General features: G+C 39.6%; 1 protein-coding gene across 1 annotated transcript; it reads left to right on the top strand.

Annotated features, from left to right (window-relative positions):
* The first annotated feature begins 19,239 nt into the window (after positions 1-19,239).
* On the top strand, positions 19,240-22,323 carry LOC145781977 (uncharacterized). The gene is made up of 2 exons (XM_082593693.1): positions 19,240-19,450; positions 20,249-22,323. Exons 1-2 carry the CDS (start codon positions 19,283-19,285, stop codon positions 21,170-21,172), a joined length of 1,092 nt encoding a protein of 363 aa, XP_082449819.1. The 5' UTR covers positions 19,240-19,282; the 3' UTR covers positions 21,173-22,323.
* The last annotated feature ends 1,685 nt before the right edge of the window (positions 22,324-24,008 follow it).

Here is a 24,008-nt window from a genome sequence, read left to right on the forward strand (position 1 = left end):
AGGCTAAAGGTTGAAGAATTTATTGCATTTGGGCAATAAGCTAGTTTTGACCGGTTGGGAAAGGTGGGTGCTGCCTGGATGTGTCTATGGCCTCTTGGAATAGGGCTTGCGCTTGAAAAACGACACTGCAAGGACGTCATGAGTTGGTGCAGCATTGCGAGCCATTCCTTTATTCTTGTCAGAGGCGATGATATCGTTAATGGGAGTCGACAATACTTTTAATAGTACGGTTCTACCTCGCGGAGTACAGGCGACAAAAGTAGCGAGTGATAATTAAGAAGGCGTGATACCCTAACTACAAGCGTCTGTGCAGTAACATTGTTGAATTTTTATTTTTTTTCGATGGTATTTAAAAGCTGCAACTATTCACTGGCTTTATCAAGTAGCCTGAGCGTTTTGATAATAAGCCGCGCTATTTGGATATCACGAACTGAGATAGCCTACTTTTTTCTGGATTTAGTCAAATATTGGGGTTGTCAAAATTGCACATTGGCTGGAAATTAGGAAAAGTGCCATTACATGAACTGATATTGGCTATAAGATCTCATTGCGTTACCTCTGTATCATCGAGTCTTAGTTACGCGAGCAGTGTTTCTGCTGTTATCAGGGGTTAATAAACATTTCAATCATAAAAACCCCTGCCGTAGCATGCCATTTTTTCATACTCCCAATGCTTTTCAACAGGGGTTCCGCGTTTTTGAGGAAAATTGATTTCTTGCTTTAGTGGGCTATATTGATGCGTCATTCTAAATTGCAAAAGTTGAAAGATCGCCGTGCCACAATCGCACTTCCAAATGGGCTAGTTAGTTTAAGTGTCACAACAAACTAAAAGCTTCGGAGATTTTGCTCTTTGGGCCTATCAGCTTCGTCAAGATTAACAGGATGAAGTTTCTGCTTGTTAAAATTTTGCTGCATGTGGATTATTCCATCCATTAGGAGCCGCTAATGGAGAACAGTCTTTGAAATGCGTTGCTGAACTGCACATCCCTAGACAGGGGCGCGGGAAGTAGGGGTGCTCAAGGGGCTTCAGCCCCCTCCCCCTAGAGCTAATTCAGCGCCCATGGAATTTTCGATATATGCTTCAGCCCCCCCTAGAAAATTCTGACAATTTAAGGTAGGCTACAAACTACATAACATATGTTCAGAAAATTATTCGAGCAATAATTGCTACGATGAATCGAGTTCCTATTACGTGTGATCGCGCTCATCATTCGTAGTAAAGAGTCGTTAATCACAGGGCGCTATAGGCTACCTCGCAGTAGCGGTTCCAGCCAGGCTCGGATCTAGGAGTTTTTTTGTTGGGGGGGGGCCAGAAAATTTGAAAATGAATTAAAAAGTAAGAAAAAGATAAAACAGATAGCCTATGAACAATCAGTGGCGTAGCCAGGAATTTGGGGGGTTTCGACGGCCGTCGGGCGAAGCCCGACGGCGTGTTCGCCAAAGGCGACACCCAGCGGCGGGGGGTCTGGGGGACCTCTCCCAGAAAATTTTGAAAAATTACTTTGAATTTGGTGCATTCTGAGAGCATTTTCAACAAAAAGATGGGTATAAATATTCCTGTAAAATGGTGCTGTCCGGTGGCATAGCAAAAGGATAAGATCATGTTTTCTTCGGCATTTTTTCGGTAGTAAAGCTAAGCATCTATGTTTTCTTGTTGATAATTCTTGGCTGAGATGTTTGAATGTTTGGTATTGGCAAAACTCGCTCTTGTAATGCAGTTTCGCTTAAAATTAGGCACACTTTGTTTTAGAGACATGGAGACTGAAAGCATCATTCTTAATCTCGTGACGTCACACGCGTGCCAAAGGGGGGGTGTTGTAAGTCAGCTGTGGGACTAATATCAGCTGTTTAGAAGCATATCAAACCATTCAACAATTTCTCACAAAATTTTGGGGGGGGGCCCGGGCCCCTTGGGCTCCCCCATAAATCCGCGCCTGGTTCCAGCCACCCTCCTTACTAATAATAACACGTCGATCCATCGTTTATTGGACGTCGTTCTGCAATATTCACTTTACACATACAGCATAGAACAGCAAGAGATCTGGTTGTTATAACGGAGTGCGGGTCAAACTTAAAGCATTATGCCCTGGATCGTTATAGCCTACATTCACTGCAGTAATCATGCTCTCGATATGATTCTGCAAGACGATGTAAAGGAGGTGAGGCTTATTGCCGATGCCTTAAGCTTCGTTGAAGGTGTTGCAGTTGTAATTCGTGAATCGTCTAAGCGTAAATCTTTATTCATGTCGCTTTTTGGTTCCGATGAAGTTGCCTGCAATTCGCTGGGTTTGTGTCGTACTCGTTGGTGCGTTTGTGCTTCTGCTCTCGCTTGTGTTGTTAAGTGCTACCCTACCCTGTTGCAATGTCTGACCGACATGACAGAAGATAGTGCAATGAAAGGAGATGCACGTACAAAGATATTCAGCTTGATAAAATAAGCACGCACGATGGGACTTTATTTTGCGATTACCTGCAGAGGTGAAGTTTTTCAGCCTGCAGAAGCCGTCGCAAGACAGCTCCAAAACAAGAAGATCTCTGCTTTTTCAGCTTTGGATCCAACACCATTTTCCGCGAACGGATCAAAAATCTCTGAAAAGATGAATCCGTTTCCAAGCTTGTGGAAGCAGCGAACATCTTTGCATCTGCCAATAACCTAAAGACACCAAAGGATCCCCGAGTGAGCAAAACTCCAGCAAAATTTCGAAACACAGAGGAATCAGATGCTTTGTCGTCTGCCGGAGAAGGAGCGTGGAAACGGCAATACACCGAAGCCCTTGATTTGGTTCAAGCTGAGCTTGATCGAAGATTCGACCAGGTGGATCTGTTTACAGCAGCCAACAGAGAGAAGGCCCTTTTGAGCTGTGCAAACGGTGAGAAAGGATCTGACACTGAGATCAGCGCTTACACCATGACATCAGGAAAGATCGCCTAAAAACGGAACTTGCATCGCTCAGCGATGTTGTAAGTGGAAAAACCGCAAACTCCGTTCAAAAGGTTGCTGAGATACTATCGCAACTAAATCCTCCAACACTAGATCTTTTCATAAAAACTTGAAAATTCATGGAGCTCTGCCTTTACCTCCTGGTTTCAGCTGCATCATCAGAACGTTCTTTTGCTGCTCTAAGACTCCTGAAAACGTGGTTAGAAGCTCAATGACACAATAAAGCAGTGGCCGAGTGGTTAGCGCGTTGGGCTCGCAGTCGAGACAGGGATCGACTCCAGCCACCCGCACTTGCCGTTGTTTCTTTGGGCAAGAAACTTTACAATTGCCTCTATCCAGTGATCGATTTCGAGTAATGGGTAGTACAAAATTTAAGTCATAAGTAGAGTAGACAACCGGAAACAGACATTGTCGTCGGCTGCAGCGTGGGTCAGGTGTACGGTATGTCGGAAGGCGTACACCAATGCATAGCGCTCAAGTCCGCTTTCCCGCAATGCAGGATAAATATATGAAAAAACAAACAAAAAAGACTTAGGCTACTCATCTTGCGTTGATGCATGTCCACCAGGGCCGGATTAAGGTTTTATGGGGCCCTGGGCTGAGCTGAAAGTGGGGGCCCTTATCAAGTGACATTTTTCGCTAAAAATTAATGGTGGAGTGGGGCTACGACACGGGCCCGGTTGCATGTATCGGTGGCACCGAGTCCCAAACAGCGGACCAGTGGCGTAGCCAGAGAAAAATTTTGGAGGGGCGAAATATTTGATGAATTGAAAAGAGAACAACAAAGTGTTTGATTTAAAGCCATCGCCACTTGATGTGCAGTGGCGTATCCTGGTGGGTTGAAGCAATAAAACTGGTAGGGAAGTTAGAGCGTGCCGAAGGCACGCGTATTCTAGGGGGGTTCGGGGGCATGCCCCCCCGGAAAAATTTTGAAAAATTACACTCAAATAATGGATTATAGCGCTTTCTGAAGACACTTTTAGGGTAATATTTGTATGAAATTTATTAGCAGATAAACAGCTATTAACTTATTAGATAGCTCTTACATACGAACTGGCAAAAACTGCGGCTAAATTAGAGAACACCAAAAATTTAGCTACACAAAAACTCAATAACTACACAAAAACCCAACAGAGTAAGCCATTCTGAAATTGCTTCCACAAATTAGTTCAAAGAATCGTAAATCGCGTAAATTTTGGGCGATTTACGATTTGCAAAATTTATTGGTGTCTTTCTGTACTGTGTCTAAAACAAGTCCTTGGGGGTGTTAAAAGCCAGATGTCTTGGAAAACGATATAAATTTCTACAAACTTTATTATATTTTCAACAAAGGGCTCAACTTCGGAATCCAAACTTGGAAAATTTGGGGGGGGGCATGGCCTCTTTCGCCCCCCTGGCTACGCCTATGCAGCGGATCACCTTCTTGTTTGCCCTCGACTTGCCACCCGGTGCAGTAGGTGTATAACTCCATTGCGGAAGAATGTGTCAATCTGTGGTGTATCAACAAACTTTAGAAGGCTCGATAGAAGAAGAACTGCATCATATCTAACTGACCATCTTGTATCAGATAATGTCTTCAAAACAGGCAAACCATCTAGGAATTTTGGATGGACTTGCCAACGATGAGTAGACGAGACGAGCCATGAATAAAGGCTTTGCAACAATTCAAAAAGCTCAGCGGCAGAACGGTATGTTTCTACAGGACATTTAGGCTACCGATTAAACTAAGTGAATGTGCTGTGCAAGGGACATAATGAGCTACACTACATTTCTCGCGCAGAAGAGCTTGAAGACCGTTATACTTGCCACTCATATTGGCAGCATTATCATAACTTTGACCCGTAATCCGTACCATTTTCGGATATGAAAGTATCAAATAAATATGTTTTTTGTTAAAAAAACGAAGAATAACTGGGGCTGGGCAGGGGTGCTGCAGCACCGCAGCACATATGGGTGAGCCGCCCTTGCTTGTTTGAGATACGAATTAAAGCAGTAATCTCCAGCTGTGCAACTAAAAAAATTAGTAGATTTTTTTCTTTGAGGTGGGGGCCCCCAAAAGTGGGGGCCCTGGGCTTCAGCCCAGTCCGCCCCCCCCTTAATCCGGCACTGATGTCCACCAAAACATTTTGAACACTGTCGATGTCAAAAAACTCATGACACAGATCATGGGGAAAAACCTGAGCGAAAAGCAATCTTCGGAAGCGTGTGAGAACTCATTTCCACAAACTGTCGTTTTCATATCACTTCCTAATTCGTTTTCATTTTAATTTCCTGAACAGCTGCTTTGTTGTTGCCGTTCTTCGTTTCTTACAACTTACAATATGTGTGTTTTCTGTTTTGGCGTCATTTTTCACACAGGAGTGACCTATAAAAGTTACTAGGTTACCAGTTTTAAACGTACTCTCACATAAGGGGGGTCTGGGGGCGAAGCCCCCAAATGCTCATAATACTACGGCAGCTTCAACCCCTCCCCCATCCCCCCTAGAGAAAAGTAGTTCCCGCGCCAGTGTCCCTAGAGTTAAACAAGCGCTGACTAATTTTGCCGTTTCTTCATTCAGAAAGTTGGTAGAAACCAACTAAGTTACCGTATTGGACCAGGCCCTTAATTATACATTTTAGCTTGGGGGGGCTCAAAAGCTGTTGCGAAGTAAAAGGCTATGCACATAACATTTTTAGTTGCAATGAGTCTAATTTGTGGTTTTTCGGGCAAAGGCACGGCATATGTTATAAAGTCACAAGGTGCTAGATAGCAGTAATTTCGAATAATTGGGATAATTCCCAAAGGTGGGCAGTAACTAGTTAAAAAAGTAACTAGTTACATAACTAGTTACTTTTTGAGTAACTGTAACTGTAACTTCGTTACTTTTTTGAAAAAGTAACGATAAGCGGTAACTAGCTACTATTTTATCGTTTTTCAACAGTTACTAGTTACAGTTACTTGATTTCCCAAACGAAAATGGTTCGTTTGTTTTTCAGTTTATGGCAGTTTTTTTGTAGTGGTCAAATTATTTGTTTGGGAGAGATTATAGGCATTCGGCGACAAGAAGCGAGGTTATGTACAGAAAGGAGCTGTGTAAACTGCGAGATAGGATTTTGCGGTGTACCAGCGACAGAAAGGAGGCCGCGTAAACTGCGAGGTAGGATTTCGCAGTGTTCTATACGGATTGATGTCTGTGACGCCACAATCCGTTGTTTGTTCCCCCACTAAGCTGTCTGTTTTTAGAAATTTCAGCTTCTCCTTTTTTGTAAAGCGATTCTTTTTTTGTAGATTGTGATTATATAGCTTTGAACACAGGTAGACGCGGTAGTCAGTAGTGGAAAGTCAAAATGGATTAGTTTTTGTCTAAAGTATCAGAGACTGAAGCAAACCCCACTGGTAATGCCACCAATATGCCAATATCTGGACATTCTGCAATCAGAAGAGAAGGCATATATGGGCATGACGAGGAAAAGACTACAAGAACTTCGAAACAGCGACAAGGTGGCTGTCTGCCTGCCATTACTACCCGATTGTTGAAATCTTTGGAAAACAGATTTGGCCATGTTTTTGATGATAGTGACTGCCAGTTACCTGCTGCTTTTCACCCACAATTCCGACTTTCTTGGCTTTACAAGGGTGAAGAAATTAAGACGCCTCTACATCCCACAATTGCTAACCTATTACAGAACCACAGCAATTTCAACATCGACGATGCAGCAAGCAACAGCGACACTGATGTTAACAGGCATGCAACAGATGACTTTTTTGCTCTGTTATTTGAAAAAAAAAAAGGAAGTTAGTGCCGCAAAAATTTTAAATGAATTTTTCGAACGTAACCCAACAAATGCAGTTACGTCTGATGCATTCCCCAATGAAGCCATGAGGCGTTTGTTCTTGCATCCGCCCCGTTAGCTCAGTGGTTACGCGTCGGGCTCAAGATCACGCAGCGCTGGTTCGCTGCTTGAGCAACGCATTTCAGGACTGCTCTCCATTCAGCGGCACCTAGTGAATGGAATAATTTCTCGGCAACAACACTTCAACAATCGGAAAACTTCACTCTGCCAATCTCGGTAACCTGCCCTGCGTCAAGAGCCTCTACAAGTATGCGAACAAGTACCAGGAATAACCTATCAAGGCTTTGTCAGTCCGAAGATAAAGATTCAAAAACCAAACCATACAATACCCCTATCCCTTCCAGTGCTGCTGTTGCAAGACTGCTCTCCCTTGGAAAGGATATTTTGGAGCCAAAGCAAGCTGGACTTAGCGATCAACATTAATTTTGAAATATTGATGTTTCTGAAAGGAAATTGATGTTGTGACTCTTCGTTCATTTTAGATACCCGTATAAAAATATTGACACGCTCTATTGCTTATCACGGAGTGTCCTGTGCATGTCGTTTTTTCAATTTTTTGTTGTTTTATATTCGGTTGGCGGACGTTTTGGTTTTGGGGTTAAATTATGGATTCTTAGAAGCATTATAGTATGTGGACAGCTAGCGGAGTGGTCCCTGTTTTGTAGTTAGGCAACAGCTACGAACAAAGTATCATCTTGCCCTTTATCATGTATTTTTCAACTTGTACTGTATTTTTCAACTTCATAGAAAGAAGAATAGTTGTAGATCAGTACTCATATACATCCATCTTCTTTGAAAAGTAACTGTAACTAGTAACTGTAACTAGTTACTTTTTAAAAAACGGTAACTGTAACTGAAACTAGTTACTTTTTGAGCGAAGTAACTGTAACTGTAACTCAGTTACTTTAAAAGTAACTAGTGCCCACCACTGAATCCCAGCCAAAACATGGGTAATTCCAGCCAAAATGATTGCAGAATAGAATAGATGCAATATTTTTAACACACAACTTTGTCAGGAATGACCCTCGTGACCCTCGTTGTACAGGTCTCCACCAAACCAATTTATCCCCTTTGGGGTGTAATATTCGCCAGTAGGCCTAAACGTCAAAAAACACTAACAGCTATCCAATGTTGATGGATTTGTTTTTAAGAGATATTTATGGACAATATTTCCAAAACCAGCATCTTACTCCATTGTACTGTAATTGCTTTACCTGAGATGCCTTGCCAAAAAAACTCACCCAATTTTAAAAATCATTATCGTGCAATCTGTCTGGAATAACCCTATTACACCGACACACGCCCCATCGGTCTGACACTACAGAGACAGGCATGGGTGCGTCTCGACCGTCTCCGTACGGGCGTCGGGCTTTTTCGCTCAACCATGCACCAATGGGGAATGGCCTTTTCCTCCTCCTGTGAATTTGGTGCCGAGGAACAGACCGCAGACCACATCATCAATGACTGTACCATCTTCAAGCCACCTAACGGAGTGGAAGGTCTGCGCGTCATGGATGATGAAACTAAAGACTGGCTGCTCTCTATAGCAGCCTTCCAGTGTAGTCCGGGAACATCGTAAATCTGGGGTGGTAAAAGGATAGACCCTTGGCCCCAGAAGCTCAGACGACGACGACGAACCCTATAACTATTACCCTACCAGTAGCCTACATCACAATTACAAAATTACAAGCAAGATAATTGTACAAAGTAACACAGAGGCTATGAGAATCAAAACAAATGCAATATAGAAAGTCTTAGGTCTGGGATTACTCATTTGGAAAACCAAATGTAGCTTGCCTGGCAGAGTTTGCATTGATGAAGTCCCTTGATATATCGTTTACATTCAAGCTAGAGACTTCTTCTTTGTGTACATGCAACAGCAATAAATTGTACAATCTGTCATGAGACATAGATGTTCTTAAACAAGTTTTTAAACGCTTCATTGCTGAAAATGAACGCTCGCTCCAAGCATTAGTTGATGGTGCTAACAGAATCATTTTCACCAGTTTTTTGACTTCCCCAACAGATTTGAATACAATATGTATCTCTTACTTTGAGCTTGGGGGGGCATTGCCCCCCAAGCCCCCCCGGCAATTACGGACCTGGAGTGGACTGATGTTTGTTAAGAGAAAAAGCCAATGCCATAGGAGTTTGGTTTAGGTTTGTACACTGCTTTTTAACATTGAGCAACTAAATTAAGAAAAAAGTAGCCCAGTTGTTTTCAATACACAACAAAAAAGCGGGAAAGTTTAGAATTGGAAAAATTCTTGTTCCGTTTGGCATTTTTCCGCATTTTGGATTCCTTTTGTGTTTCCGTATTCCGCATTTCTGTGCTTGAAACTTAAAAATAAAATGGTTGCTGAAGCATGGCTGCACCGCTGTAGATATTACCAGCCTTGCTGATTTAATATTATAAATGTTGGATATCAGATGGTGTTGAGGGTGTGTTAAGACTTACATGTATGATTACTTGATAACCTCAAGCTTATTTTATTTGATATCATGTTTATCATTCTGGTCTGGTACAGTATTCATTCAGGGTGCCCTGCTGTTGTGGATAATGATCGGAGCCTATGGTTTTGAATATTTTTTAGGTAATTATTATGTGTCCAATGATATGATATGTGTCTAATGATATAGCCTAATGATATGTGTAGCCATCCACAAAATATCTGCACAATATAAGAATACAACTGAATTCATGTGAAGTAGTCTTCTGATAAGATATCTCTATGACAGGTTAGTTGTCTCGTATCAGGCTGGCCTCGTCAAAATATTGTGTACCCCTAACTATGTGATTGGCAAGCATGGCAGCAGTGAACATAGTTTTTGATTGTTTTCCTGTGTTAATTGCTTTTGTATTTCTTAATCTTAAATTTCGGACTCGAGCAAAACGTAATTTTACAGCCTATTTGAAGTTTAATACTTATATGTGCCACTAGTATCTAATTTCTTGTATTTTAGATCCATCTCAGATGATTGTTATGTCCTAGCTCAGTTGCAAATTCTTGTCTTCTTTTCTTGTTTTTATTTTTAACAAATTCCTGTCAATTCTTAGCACAAATTCTCTAAAAAAAATCACACCTTCCAATAGGCTGTAAAATTACGTTTCGCTCAAGTCCGAAATTAAAAATTAAATCCAGTCTCATTGTCTCACAACAATCACTCAAGTTTCAAATCATCATCTCAACCAATACTTCAAGACAACTTTCCACTTTCACTTTACTACGCTGAAGAGATCGGAAGATCAAAACACTGGCCTTTGTCCGTAGTTACTTTTCATAATATCTTATTAGACATTTTTTTGGGTCAATAATGTCTTTTTAGACATTACTTTTAAAGAAATAAAGAAGAGTTAAAAGGCATGTAAATTTCACTCTGCGTGGAGCTACATGTACTTGAGAGGTTAACTGTCATTTTTTTATTCACTTGTTGATTCAATCATATCAGTTTGTATCCTCTGTGGATTCTTCTCTAGTATCTGGTACACCCCTGTTTGCTGGTACACCCCTTCATTTTCTTTGAATTTCAATACTTATATGTGCCACTAGTATCTAATTTCTTGTATTTTAGATCCATCTCAGATAATTGTTATGTCCTCGCTCAGTTGCAAATTCTTGTCTTCTTTTCTTGTTTTTATTTTTAACAAATTCCTGTCAATTCTTAGCACAAATTCTCTAAAAAAAAATCACACCTTCCAACAGGCTGTAAAATTATGTTTCGCTCTAGTCCGAAATTAACAATTAAATCCAGTCTCATTGTCTCACAACAATGACTCAAGTTTCAAATCATCATCTCAACCAATACTTCAAGACAACTTTCACTTTACTATGCTGAAGAAATTGGAAGATCGAAACACTGGCCTTTGTCCGTAGTTACTTTTCATAATGTCTTTTTAGACATTCTTTTTGGGTCAATAATGTCTTTTTAGACATTACTTTTTCAGAAATAAAAAAGAGTTAAAAAAGGCATGTAAATTTCACTCTGTGTGGAGCTACATGTACTTGAGAGGTTAACTGTTATTTTTTTATTCACATGCATATATATGTCTTTCTGTAGTTAATTGTATCTGTTTATATTTCCTTATTTTCACGAAAACTTGTCACTTTTTGAATTTCTTTTTGTGTAGTCAGGTTTAAATTGCCCTTGTTGTATTTGCAAGTGTTAATTGTAAAGCTAATTCAGGCCTCGAAATTCGTTTTTGTTAACGGCGGACAAACGTGTCCGGTCTGAGCAGCTATCTCGGCGGACAAATTAAGTCTCACGGCGGACACACCAGTTTTAACGTCGATCGTCATACTTAAGCACTTATAATACTTAAATACTTAAAACTTCTACACTAACGCGTAACGCTACTATTTTCTGATGTGTAAAGCTTCACTACGCTTTTTTCTTTAGGTTTATTTTTGCGTGTCATGTGAGCGAAAGTGACGAAAAGAATAAACAAAACCATAGAAAAAGCGCAATTATTTTTTGCCCTCTCCGTGATGCGGTTGCCTCTCCAAAATAGCATCAGTATTCCACGAGATCACGGCAGGCTCGGGATTATAATCAGCGCAGTCGGGGCCTTCCAGGCATATGCGCATGAGAGCTTCTATAGTACGCCCTTCAAAGACGTGCGCCAATCTCCACGCGATCATTGCTTGCCGTTAAAATACGTAATACCGAGATCTCCTCCGTGTCTTTTCTCCAGACTGGTTAATTGAGGGAAGAGCGTAAATGCGCACTCTTGTTTAGCGATAAAATATGCGATTTCAAACAACCTCTTCATTTTAATTTTTTGTTGTCACTCATATTGTCGAGGGCCTTGATGATCGGAAATTAATGGCTTGTGGGGTAAACGATGTGTTGTGATTATTGACAGAACTAATCCTTACATTCGTTGTTCCTTTAATATGTTATATGCGTCTATCACCACTAAATTTCCTAGTAGTAGATTCATCGCCCTCATTCTCACTTTCAGAATTTTCCCTGGGCCTTTTCTTACTGTAATACCAAACCTTAAGTTTTGCTGCATCTTGCTGTAGTAGCCTACTCGTATAATCTAACTTTGTAACCAACCCTGCCTTATCAATATTACTCGGTCGGAGATCAAAGCCAGACATTGTGACATAAGATTTGAACTGTTGCGCGTGATTAGTGTAGAAGTACCGGTACTCCCACCCATTCTTAGGGAAGAATCCACCTTTGTTACGCTGATTCAATGTCATCAATCGTTAAAGCAACATAAAAATCGAAAGTTTTTCTTCTCGAATGGAAGCTAAGGGATACACCGATACAGTATTAACTTTTTCTAGATGCGCGCTATGGGAATGCGATAATTTCGCATTCCCAGCGCAAATTATATTCTTGCAACAATTGTTAGTGCTATGCAATGACGATTTGTATCGCTAGTTTCTGCGTTATTTCTCGGCGGACAAATATGACCGATCTAGATAGAGCTTCCCGCGGACATCACATGCTGTGACGGCGGACATGTCCACCGTGAATTTCGAGGCCTGTAATTGTAACAAAATGGTTTCATCAAGGTAGTGTTTTTAGCAGGCAATTTTAGTTCAAATAAAATGCTTTTGGGCAGTATCGAACTCATATCCTTGGGGATACCAGCTCGAGAAACATCGCACACACCGCTGACATTAACAAACTTGACATTGATAAAACCATTTTTTTTAAAGAAGTATTGTTTATAACTTTTTACAGCCACCAAACTAACTTGTTGAGAGCAGACATGTAATGCGTCGTTCGCCAAACACAGTCACATCCTCTTATAATGAACGGAAATTATCCAGAGAAATTCTCAAATTCCAGCAAATTAAAAAACTCTAACTTTATTATAGTCAAACAGGCAAATGCGTGGAGGTTTTTTAAAAACTTTATTCTACATCATTTAATAAGCGGAAAATTCGTCTTGTTTTTGTTCAGTTATGTTGGTCTAGTACTGCTCTATAATCATGCAAAAAATTGCAAACTTGCGACTTGTGGTTTCGCGTCACGGTAATTATCGCAATTACTTGCACATTCCCGCACTTTTTATTAATGCGCGTTGGCCTAACGCGCTCGCGCATTTGCAAATGCGCTGTCCATGATAAAACTAGTGAATTACGTCTTTAAACAACAGTGAATAAATCTGCCACTTATTGCCACACTCTCCAGTTTGCACAAGTCAATGTTTTAACATTGATTCAACGTCATTAGACATTAAATCAACGTTAAAACATCAACTTTTCCTGGCTGGGTTGTTTTAATTCTAGATCTGACAATTCATTTACTAGTTTCGCAAAAAAAAACGTTTCTTTAACACAGAAGTTTTATCACCGTTACCTCATTGTGATTGGATTATTTCGTTGTAGGCACAAACAGTAAACAAAAAATACTGCAATAATAGTAAGAATACCCAGCAACGGGGTCTGTGACGAGAAAATAAGTCTTCGAGTCAAGCAGATACCCTTATTTCTAATAAAAATCTTTATTTGCGATAGCAGTTAATTAACGAAAAGTATGGTACAAATGAGCGATAAACTTTACCAGTCACTAAGGACAAATACATTGAAATCAAGAAATAACATGATGAATATTTCAAAAACGAAATGGAATCAGAGTGTTAGTTGCTAAACTTCTGCAGAAATATACACAAAAATAGAAAATAACAAAAAAGTAAATCAAAATTACTCATGTTAATAGTTGGCGTTCAGGGAATAATTAATAGTTATTGTTAGGCTAATTAATAGTTATTGTTAACCTATATTTTTTTAAGCTCGTTCTGACCTTTTAAAGAAAATCACAACCTCACTATATTTTCTAAAGCTCGTTCTGACCTTTTAAAAAGAAAATCACAACATCTTCTTTTTTAAATTTAGTGTTTTCGCCCATTTAACCTCAGACAGCAAAAATTCGTCATTTTTACATTGATTCAACGTCTACAGACATTGAATTCAACGTCTACAGACATTGAATTCAATGTTGAACGTTGAAACTCAACGTTGAAATTCAAGTTTTCAACGTTTAAATTCAACGTTTGAATTCAACGTCATTGATTCAACGTTTTGTGATTCAACAACGCAAAAATTACGGACTTTGCTGTTTGGGCTACTGAGCCATGTGATAAATTAAAGCCTTTGGTTGCGTCATAATGAATTACGTAATTCGAACTTATCGAACGAGGAGCAAGATACGCGCGCCGGTATTTAAAAGAGAATATCGGAGAAAAAAGTAGGAACCGAGGTAAAGTTGTGTACCACAAAAATGAGTGTCACCGGCTCACCGCGCAATAACGAAATTCTCAAAAACCTTTTCGAATGCGCTGATTAATGATTTTAATTGGGAATGAAAGCCAGAAAGTAGAACTTTTTTCATTCAGGTTAAAGTGAAACAACTCTGTGTTGGATTAAAGCGCAAAGTAACTCGCTAACTCTGTCACGTTGCCTTGCAAAGTGGCAGATCAAAGTTCGCAAAATCGGCCGTAAAGTTGATTTTGCGCAAAAAATAGGTGGTTGAAATCAATGCTTGATTACTCCTAAGTTTGACGTGATATAGGCATAATTATTTTTTGTAGTCAGAGTGTAAAGATGGAGGTTTGATATTATCGTATTGAATCGCCGGTTAATACTTGTTTTGATACTCTAATTTGATGGACCGCGCATTATCGTAAAACTGTCCGACCGCGCATTTGCCAGTTTGACTATACTTATATTTGAGAAGACATAAAAAAGCTACTCGAATTAAAAAGTGACCACAAAAATGCAGCAGCCTAACGATTGAGTTCACTTTGGATCAAAATTTAGTTAAAAAAGAAAGCGCCGTGGGTAGTATCGAACTCATTCACTCGCGGACACCAGCTCAAGAAAAATCGCACGCGCCACGGACTCAGTTGAATAAAATTGTCAAATTTAGAACTTATATAGGCACTAGGGTGCATCAAGCCCCACTCATGAAAAAATTTTCTCATGGCAGTATATTAAAGTTGTACTACCCTTAGAAAAAATCAATTGTGTAAAATATTACCAAATTTAGATGAACTCTACCGGATCCACATCGAGCTTGAAAAAACGAGAAATAGGGTCATTTCACATGAAAACAGGCAATATAAAGATATCTCAAATATGATACCTCTCAGATTTGGTGAAAAGTTGTCATACTATGGCTTAGACTACCAAACGAAAGAATCCCAAGTTTTAGATCAATATCTCAAAGGGTTTGTCCATGGCGGTCATTTAAATTTCGAGAACCACCCTCGTTTTTGACTTAATGTAATGGAAAACTAACATTGGAAAACTAATAATGCTATGTTAGCTCATTATAAACTATAGGCTACTATACAGTTCAACAATAACAAACAACATTTCTGGATGCATGGGTAGGCCTATTAGGTGGGTCACTAAAATCCTAATATTTTGCCCCGTAAAGATGTTTTTTTTTCAATTTTTGAATGCTTCTGACATCCAAACCAATCAGAATATTTGTTTAAAACATGATTATTTGTAATACTTGGAAACTTTGTTTCTGTTAAATCAAGTTTGAGGGTTGTGGTGCCATTAACAGAGATCTTTTGAGGATCTGAAAACCCTATCAGGCAGAAATGGCCCTTTTTAGAGCTCTAAATAACCATGTAGGCATTTTATAGTCATATGGTTGTCCAACTGCCTGAGTGCCTGTTGTAGAGTAACACAAGACTAAAGTATTTTATTCACTGCTCTGCTAGACGACCATGGACACTTTCATCCAGGGCTGGGGAGCTGGAGCGTTGGAGCCAAGCATTTTCTCTGGAGCCGGAGCCTTTTTAAACATTTCTTGTGGAGCCGGAGCTGGAGCTACAAAATATTTATCAGCTCCAGTATTGAATACAGACGAAATCGGTTAATAGTATACTGCTTAAACGTATCAATCGTTTATTTGATTCCAAACCAAATCCAATCTGATGTTAAGTAAAAACATCGGTTATGCGCATATCGCTTAAAAGAATAAGTCGGATAAAAGCATCAGGATTTGCTTCTAGTTTGCATACTTCATTGCTTCTAGTTTGCAAACTAGAAGCATGTCCAAAAGTTTTTACCAAAAAACTTTGGAGAATTTTTTTTAAATTGCTGAAAAAAAGTAGCCTACTGTTGTGAAACTTTAAGTGCTGCAGTGCAGACTTCTGAACCATTGCATCCTACTGTGACAAATGCTACAAAACACTCTTAATGGAGCCATAGCCGCTGTTTAAAAGTTTATAGCTCCGGAGCTGGAGCCGGAGCCTATGCTTTTTTGCAGTGGCTCCCCAGCCCTGCTTTCATCCTTGTCACCCAACATTACAAGGAACACATCTACATGATGAGCAAGATATGCATTTCTTTGAAGATCCTTAGCCTAATAGAAACCTCCCGAACATTATTTCTTGAAAACCACATCGCTCGTTCAACAATATTAAAAAGTTTGTTGATCCATCAATAGACCTAATCCTGCTTGATTTGAAACCAGCTGGAAAACAAACTTTATTGCATATTCTGCTAATGTAAGCAATTCAAAGCAAATGATGGGCTTTCTTGTGACGTATTATATAAAAACAAAGTAGCCCAATGCTAGGCTAGGTTGCTGATTGGTTTTGAATCTTTATCCTCGAACTGACAAAGCCTTGAAAGGTTATTCCTGGTAGTTTCGCATACTTGTAGAGGCTTTTGATGCAGAGCCGGTTACCGAGATTGACAAAGTGAAGTTTCCGATTATTGAAGTGTTGTTACCGAGAAATAATTCCATCCACTAGGTGCCGCTGAATGGAGAGCAGTCCTGAAATACGTTGCTCAAGCGCACACCTCGAAAGTCGAACCAGCACCGCTTGATCTTGAAGCTTCTTCCTTCACGAAGTTACGCGCAAACCAATTGAGCTATCGGGGCGGATTAAACCATTCACAGTGGTTGACGCTTGGGTGCCAAATAGGCTACTCTGTTTTTATACGTCACAAGAAAGCCCATCATTTGCTTTGAGTTGGCCGCATTAGCACAATATGGAATAAAGTTTGTTTTCCAGCTGGTTTCAAATCAAACAAGATTAAGTCTATTGATGATTCAACGAACTTTTTAATATTGTTGAACGAGCGATGTGGTTTTCAAGAAATAATGTGCGGGAGGTTTCTATTAAGCTAAGGATCTTCAAGGAAATGCATATCTTGCTCATCATGTAGAATAGACACTTTTTTCTTCTCTCGTCTTTTGCTTTGATAGAAAAAAGAAGACGTCATGACCGATCAAATAGTGTTAAAACAAACTTAATGTTCAAAGCAAAAAAGCCATCACAATGAACATCTACCGAAGTATACTAATTTACAGTACTTAGATAAGCACTGAAAATTAATAGACGGCATTGTTATTAATATCAATTCAATATGATTTCAGTGATTATAATACAATGTAATACAGTAGCGTATCCAATTAATTAACGACGACCTTTTAAAGTACACGTTAATTTGAACAGAAATAAGAATTTAGCAAAAGTCTCAGTCATTTTAGAAAGATTTCACCACCGGCTACAGGACCATCTTTGCTTGTTTCCTTGACAGAGTCAACTCTGATTGATTATATACGCCTTGGAGAGTAGCTAGTTGAGAAAATTCAGATAATATGAAACCAAGGAACTTTCAGAAATAATTAATTAAACTACCATTCAACGTTTTATAGGCAGAGAAAACTTTTTCTTAAACCGTAGAAAATTTCATTATCAGATCACTGCTTCAATGCGTGATGGAAATCTGCACTGCCTACTGTAGCCACTGCACTGCTTAATTGTAATTGTAGGCTTCATCATCATCAACCAATTTTGATTATACAGGCCATGAATTAATCCTCATGTTGAGGGTGTGGCCTGTCTGTCTGTCTAGAACGAAGTCTTCCCCTTGCTTGCTTTCACAAAAAAGGTGTTTTTTTCTATCTCTTTTCTAGGTTTGGTGGCTGTGCAAATTAAAAATAGTGATTCCAAGCGCGGTTTTATGAATGTTATATTTTAAACCTTTTGGTTTTCCCATCTTTTACTTTTGTTGGTGTCCAATTCATGTATTTACTTTAAAATTCTCTGTTGGCGCCAGAAAAAAATAAATTAAATTTAATTTGCCAAAAATTTATTTTACTTGTAACTTTTGGAAACTGAAGCTGGAATGGATTGATTAAAGTTTATTTGTTAAACAGAAGCAATATAATATGAGATGTTCTACTGGTGCAAATTATGCTAAACTATCACAAGATGTATACAGTGACAATCTGCTTTTATTCCGACGTTTCGTCAATCAGACACGACTGACTTCTTCAGGGGCTAGACCAGGTAGTGACTACCTGTCTAGCATGGCAAAACACAGGACATATTGCTGAAAACAACTAAACATGCGAAATGAAAATTCAACTTCTGGACAAAAACTTATCGCGCGCAAAGTTTGAAATAAGTTCGAAAAAAGGGGAGACTTAATATGTTAACGATCAACAAGAAACTTAAATAACAAGATAGGAGAGTGAACGGCATTAGTCATGAATCGAGTTTTGTACGCACTACTGCACAGTTTTACAATCAGCATGAAACCAATTAAAAAAAACGTCAAATAAGCACTTACAATAGTTTTTTGTAGATAGCAAGAAAGGAGATGCCATCATTGCGATTCATTGTTTTCTGAAAGTTGGTTCATCAATCAAAAGCCTCATGTAATGAATCGCAATGATGGCATCTCCTTTCCTGCTATCTACAAAAAACTATTGTAAGTGCTTATTTGACGTTTTTTTAAATTGGTTTCATGCTGATTGTAAAACTGTGCAGTAGTGCGTACAAAACTCGATTCATGATTCTTTCCAAATTTATGAATTGAAATTATCCCTTCAGGGTAACGAAATAAGCTCGTGTTATATCAACAAAATTTAGCTAGACAAGAATTTTTCGCATCCTCAATCTTGCATCAACTTGATACCAGTAACAAAGACATATCTGATGTTGATGTAGAGACGTACAGCAATTATCTTCAAGAAGTACACAAAGACATGGGAGTTCAATTCCAGGATGTATTCCAGTTAGAAATCCCTGACTGGATAATCGACCCATTCTGCGATATTTCCGAACATGGAATTGTTGAGGAGGAACTGATAACATCGCAAAGTGATTTTGCACTCAAACCGAAGTTCAATATCTCGTATCAATCGTTCTGGCTACAGAACCAAATCAAAGAGAAATATCCTCACGTGTAAAATTGGGTCAAAGTTTTCATCATTGCCTTTTCCAGCTCATACTTGGTGGATCGTGCTTTGAGTGCCGTGACAATGCTGAGTTGGATCTTAAGTTGTAATGAATAGAAAATAACTTTGGTTTTACTTTTTTTATTGAAGGGGGCTTTTGATACTCTGTTTGTTATCCAGGGGGCCCTATTAAAAAAAAATTTGGGAAACACTGTTCTAAAACATGCTCCTGGTGACCTATCACTCAGATGTACTTTACAGAAAACTTTTTTATTTCAGTTTTTTTATAAATTGCACCATACATATTTGTAATAACCCTGTAGCAACATGGGACGAAAGAAGAAACGACCAATCAAGCCATGGTGCTGGTACTGTAACCGGATTTTTGATGATGAAAAGATTTTAATTCAACATCAAAAAGCAAAACATTTTAAATGCTTCGTTTGCCACAAGAAGTTATTCACTGGGCCTGGCTTGGCTATTCACTGCATGCAGGTACATTGGTTTATTTTGCTTTGTACAGTACTGTATTTTTAATGATAAGGGCAATGCAAGATAAAGGTTTTTGTAATGATATCTGATCTATATATGTCTTATATGAAAAGTTGTGTATACCATGTTTAAAAGAGTACATTTGTGCAATTCATTCGCACATCATCATCATAATCCATCGTCGGTTTGTTCCCCACTGGTGGGGTGGCCGATTGTTTCCGCACAGCAATTGTTTTAATCCCTTTTCTCCATTTCACCCTTTCCCTTGCATCTTCCTCCTTCAGTCCGACTTTTTTAAATTCATCCTTCACGTGTTGTTTCCACGTTCTTCTTGGACGATCGCGTTTCCTCTTCCCATCCACCTTTAGATCTAGTGCCTTTCTAAGAAAACTTCCTTCCTCCCTCCTTATCACATGTCCATACCATCTTACTCCATTTGCCCTTGCCAGTTGGTCTATGGTCTCTCTCATCTCTAGCATATCCAACAATTCTTCAGTCCTTTTTTCCCTTCTCGTTTTCACCCCACACATTGCTCTCACCATTGACCTTTCCGTTCTTCTCAGGATTGCCAGTTCACTCTCTCTCAATACCCATGTCTCGCTACCATCTCTCTACTCGCTACTCGGTATCAATTTATGTGTAATGACTCTATGAACACTAGCACCTGCACATTGCACATACTTGAATTGAATCTATTGAGTTCTTAAGCTTTGTAAATGTTTTCGACTTTTGGCCTACTAACATCTTGTTGCTTTTGAAATCAAATACTATGTGGTATTTGTTAATACTTGTTTATCATAGGTTCACAAAGAAAACATTGCGGGCGTTCCCAATTCTATTCAAGGACGAACTGATGTTGAAATAGAAATTTATGGAATGGAGGGAATACCTGAAAAAGACAAAGAAGAACATGCCAAAAAGATGAGAGATGGGGAGCCCAAAAGTAAACGAGCAAAGACTGAAGAAAGCAGTGAAGAGAGTAGTGATGATGATCCTACTCCTAATATGTTCATGGGCGGAGTAATGGGTTTTCCAGGCATGGGAATGCCAGGTATGATGCCTGGTGGTCCTATGGGAATGAATATGATGGGTGGAAATATGGGTATGCCAATGGGCGGGATGAATATGCCTATGGGTCCAATGGGCATGAACAACCCAAATATGCGATGGCCAATGATGGGCCCTGGACCTATGCGTCCAGGACCTATGCCACCTGGCCAGATGGGATTAAGACCGATGGGTCCAGGAGCAGCAGGACCAAATCAGATGGGGCCGGGTCCAGTAAGACCTGGTCCAGTTGGTCCAAGCAATATGCCTCCTAACCCCGGCATGCCTGAACCTGGGCCGATCAAAGGACCCAACCAGCCATTTTCTGGTAGTAATAATGGAAATAATGATAATACAGAAGCTCGTCAAAGCATCAGTGAAGAAGCGTCAACTTCACGCAGCATGCCAAAACCATTGTTTCCTGCTGCTTCTAACATCCAACAGCAGACCAGGAACAGCCCAGTTGGTGGAGGCGATGGAAAATCAACTCCATCTGGACCTAAATCTCTTTCGGTTAACAGCAAGTTGATGCATCCAGATGATGAAGAAACTTCTTTGGAGGAAATTAGGAGTAGACTCCCAAGATATAAAAGTCCTCAAAAGAAGGTTGTACCTCCTCCGAGATCGGCTCCTATGCATAATATTGTTAGCTATCAGGGAAGGAGTGTGCCTTATTAGTTTGAAACCATGGGGAAATTGCCCAGCAATTTCTTTCCTTCGGACCCACCTTATGATACATTCTTCTGGAAAAATAGAACCTTCCAAAAATCAAATTTGTAATTTGATTTTCTTGAAAGTTTTTATTGCTGATGATACACTGCCTGTGTAATGTGGAACAATGCCATAGTGATAGGTAGATTTGTCAAGAGAGTCTCGGAAAGGCGTTGCCGACTCTGACATTGGTTGAAAGTTTTCCATCTCCCACACTTGCACGTTTTCTGCAATATCTGTGAGAACAGGAACCTTGAAGTCCTATAGTGAAATTCAGCGCAAAAAATTTTTAAAATTGCTTCGAGAATAAACATTCCGTGAAGCAAGTAGAATTGCTACCATTTGATGTCATATTTCCTAACGACTCATGCGTCACAACCGTAAAATAAACGTAGATAAAGCACATATAAGTGCAAAGACGCATCACTGACTACAATGTCAAATGAATTGCGTAATCAGATTCTGATTCACTTTTATTATGGTGCGATTCTATTTCGTCTATTAGCAACAGTTTTGACACAATTTTTCGAACTCGAAAAAAAGATCATCTTTTGTAGGCTACAAATATGTGTTAAATACTTTGCGTTACCGAAGAGGAAAGCTGCTATCATAAGAACACAATTGCAGTTGAATAAAGGTATGGTGTTATATTTGGTCCCTACTTGCGTATGCGCAACAGTAGGCTACTACACTATGCTTGATAACAACGTGCTCAATGAAGAAAATCAATATGCTGGAATTAACAACAAGCCAACGCGTACCATCTGAATTTTTCTGTCGCGTTTTGGTAACGGAGTTTTTTAGTTTACTAACTAAGCAAAAAAATATTTTCATTAATTCTGCAGTTTGTTGCATCAGAAGTAGATCTACTTCATCTTTAATCGTTTACTTCGACTGAGTTTTTTAAAATAAAATATTCATCCCTTTCATAATTTACTGGATAAACGCTGTGATCGGTATGGTAATAAATCCTGGTGATGGATGATGACTACCAGATTAGACAATGCATTGCATTTTTAGTCTGTTCAAGCCACTTGGCCACAGCTTAGTTTCATAGTTTGGTAAAAAATGACGACTGTTCATTTCTTTTCTAGTGATATAAAAGGTACAAGATGAAGTTTGGCATTTGTCGTCCATTATTGTAACTTGTCACGCAAAGACGTTTGAAACTGCGGTATTCTAAAATTGTATTCAGTTTTATTTTAATTCTGACCACCACGTAAAAAAAATATTTGACACAACACTGCAAGTGCAAACCCTAGAACAGGCCTGCACAACGGTAGCCACTTTAACAAGTCGAAATTCTGCCACTGCGAATGACTACAATGCAACCGTCAACCAATCAGAACATGTTATAAGAGGCTACCGTCCAATTGTGACCCTTCTAGCACTCAGCCAGAGAGTTAATGCTTGTTTTGAACTTCATTTGGTAATTACAGAAGAAAAGGAGTAATAGCAGTGGTGGGAATCGAACCTGCGTCAATGAAATGACTACTTTCTAGCCCTAATCCTAACCCCTAAGCCAACCAGCTGAGAAAAAATCCATCACTTAGTTTGCTTTCTATCATCTTCTTTTCTCCATTTTTTACGTCACTTAAACCGTAGCTTATGATTGGTTGACGGTTTCATTCTAGTCATTTTCAGTGGCAGAATTTCGACTTGTTAAAGTGGCTACCCTGCACAACATACCGCCCGCGCGCCCCATGCGGCTCGCGAGATGATTCAAATTGTAAGTTATAGGCTAGATCTTTTACTGTACAACAGTCTGTGTAACAAGTTTTGGCTTTGTAATTCGATTTTAAATGAGGTATAACATTTTTAAATACAGCAATGACTAACCTTAGTTTGTTACGCACCTTCGACGTTTATCTTTAGAATTGATTTCCTTTTTTCTAAATAATATCTAAATACGCTACAAAGAGAAACTTTTCACTAGTCATGTGATAAATAAAATAACGTGCGTTCTTCTGATGACTATAATGCAGGGATATCTAGAACAACTAGAAACGCGGATATCTAAGGGATAACAGGGATATCTAGAACGCGTTCTAGATATCCCTGGGTTGTAGGCTTATATGTTTGTTTGTTTGTCATATCTTTATCCTGCATTGCGGGAAAGCGGACTTGAGCGCTATGCATCGGTGTACGCCTTCCGACGTACACCTGACCCACGCTGCAGCTGACGGCAATGTCTGTTTCCGGTTGTCTACTCCAGGGGTCCGCAAATAGTGGGTCGCGACCCAAACTTGGGTCGCGAGACCATCCACAGTGGGTCGCAAAACGGTTAAAAATTACCATAAATATAACTTGTATGGCAAAAATAAATAGGCTACAATCATAAAGTTTTTGATGTGCTGAGTTTTGTACAATTTGGTAATTTAGGCTACAAGAAAATTTATACTTTCATTGCATTATAGGCTACAGTAATTAAGCCCACGGTTATATAGCCTGGAAGACACCTTGAGGCAGGGCATGAAAACTCTCTCAGCTTATCTTCAGAACTGGCGACTGAAACCCAGCGAAACCAAAACATTGGCGACAGCTTTCCACCTACACAATCGGGAAGCTGATCGTGAGCTACAATGGAAAACTTCTGTCCTTCTGCCCCGAACCAAAATATCTTGGGGTGGCACTAGACAGATCGTACACATATCGCCAACATTTGGTGTCACTGCGCAAGAAAATGACATCCCGCGCTGCACTACTCAAGCGCCTGGCAGGTTCCAGCTGGGGGGCGAGTGCTGACACTTGCGTATAGCAGCCTTAGCCCTTGTCTACTCTTCAGCAGAGTACTGTGCACCTG

Source organism: Aplidium turbinatum, chromosome 13, assembly GCF_918807975.1.
Source record: "Aplidium turbinatum chromosome 13, kaAplTurb1.1, whole genome shotgun sequence".
In the NCBI taxonomy this organism is placed as follows: Eukaryota; Metazoa; Chordata; class Ascidiacea; order Aplousobranchia; family Polyclinidae; genus Aplidium; species Aplidium turbinatum.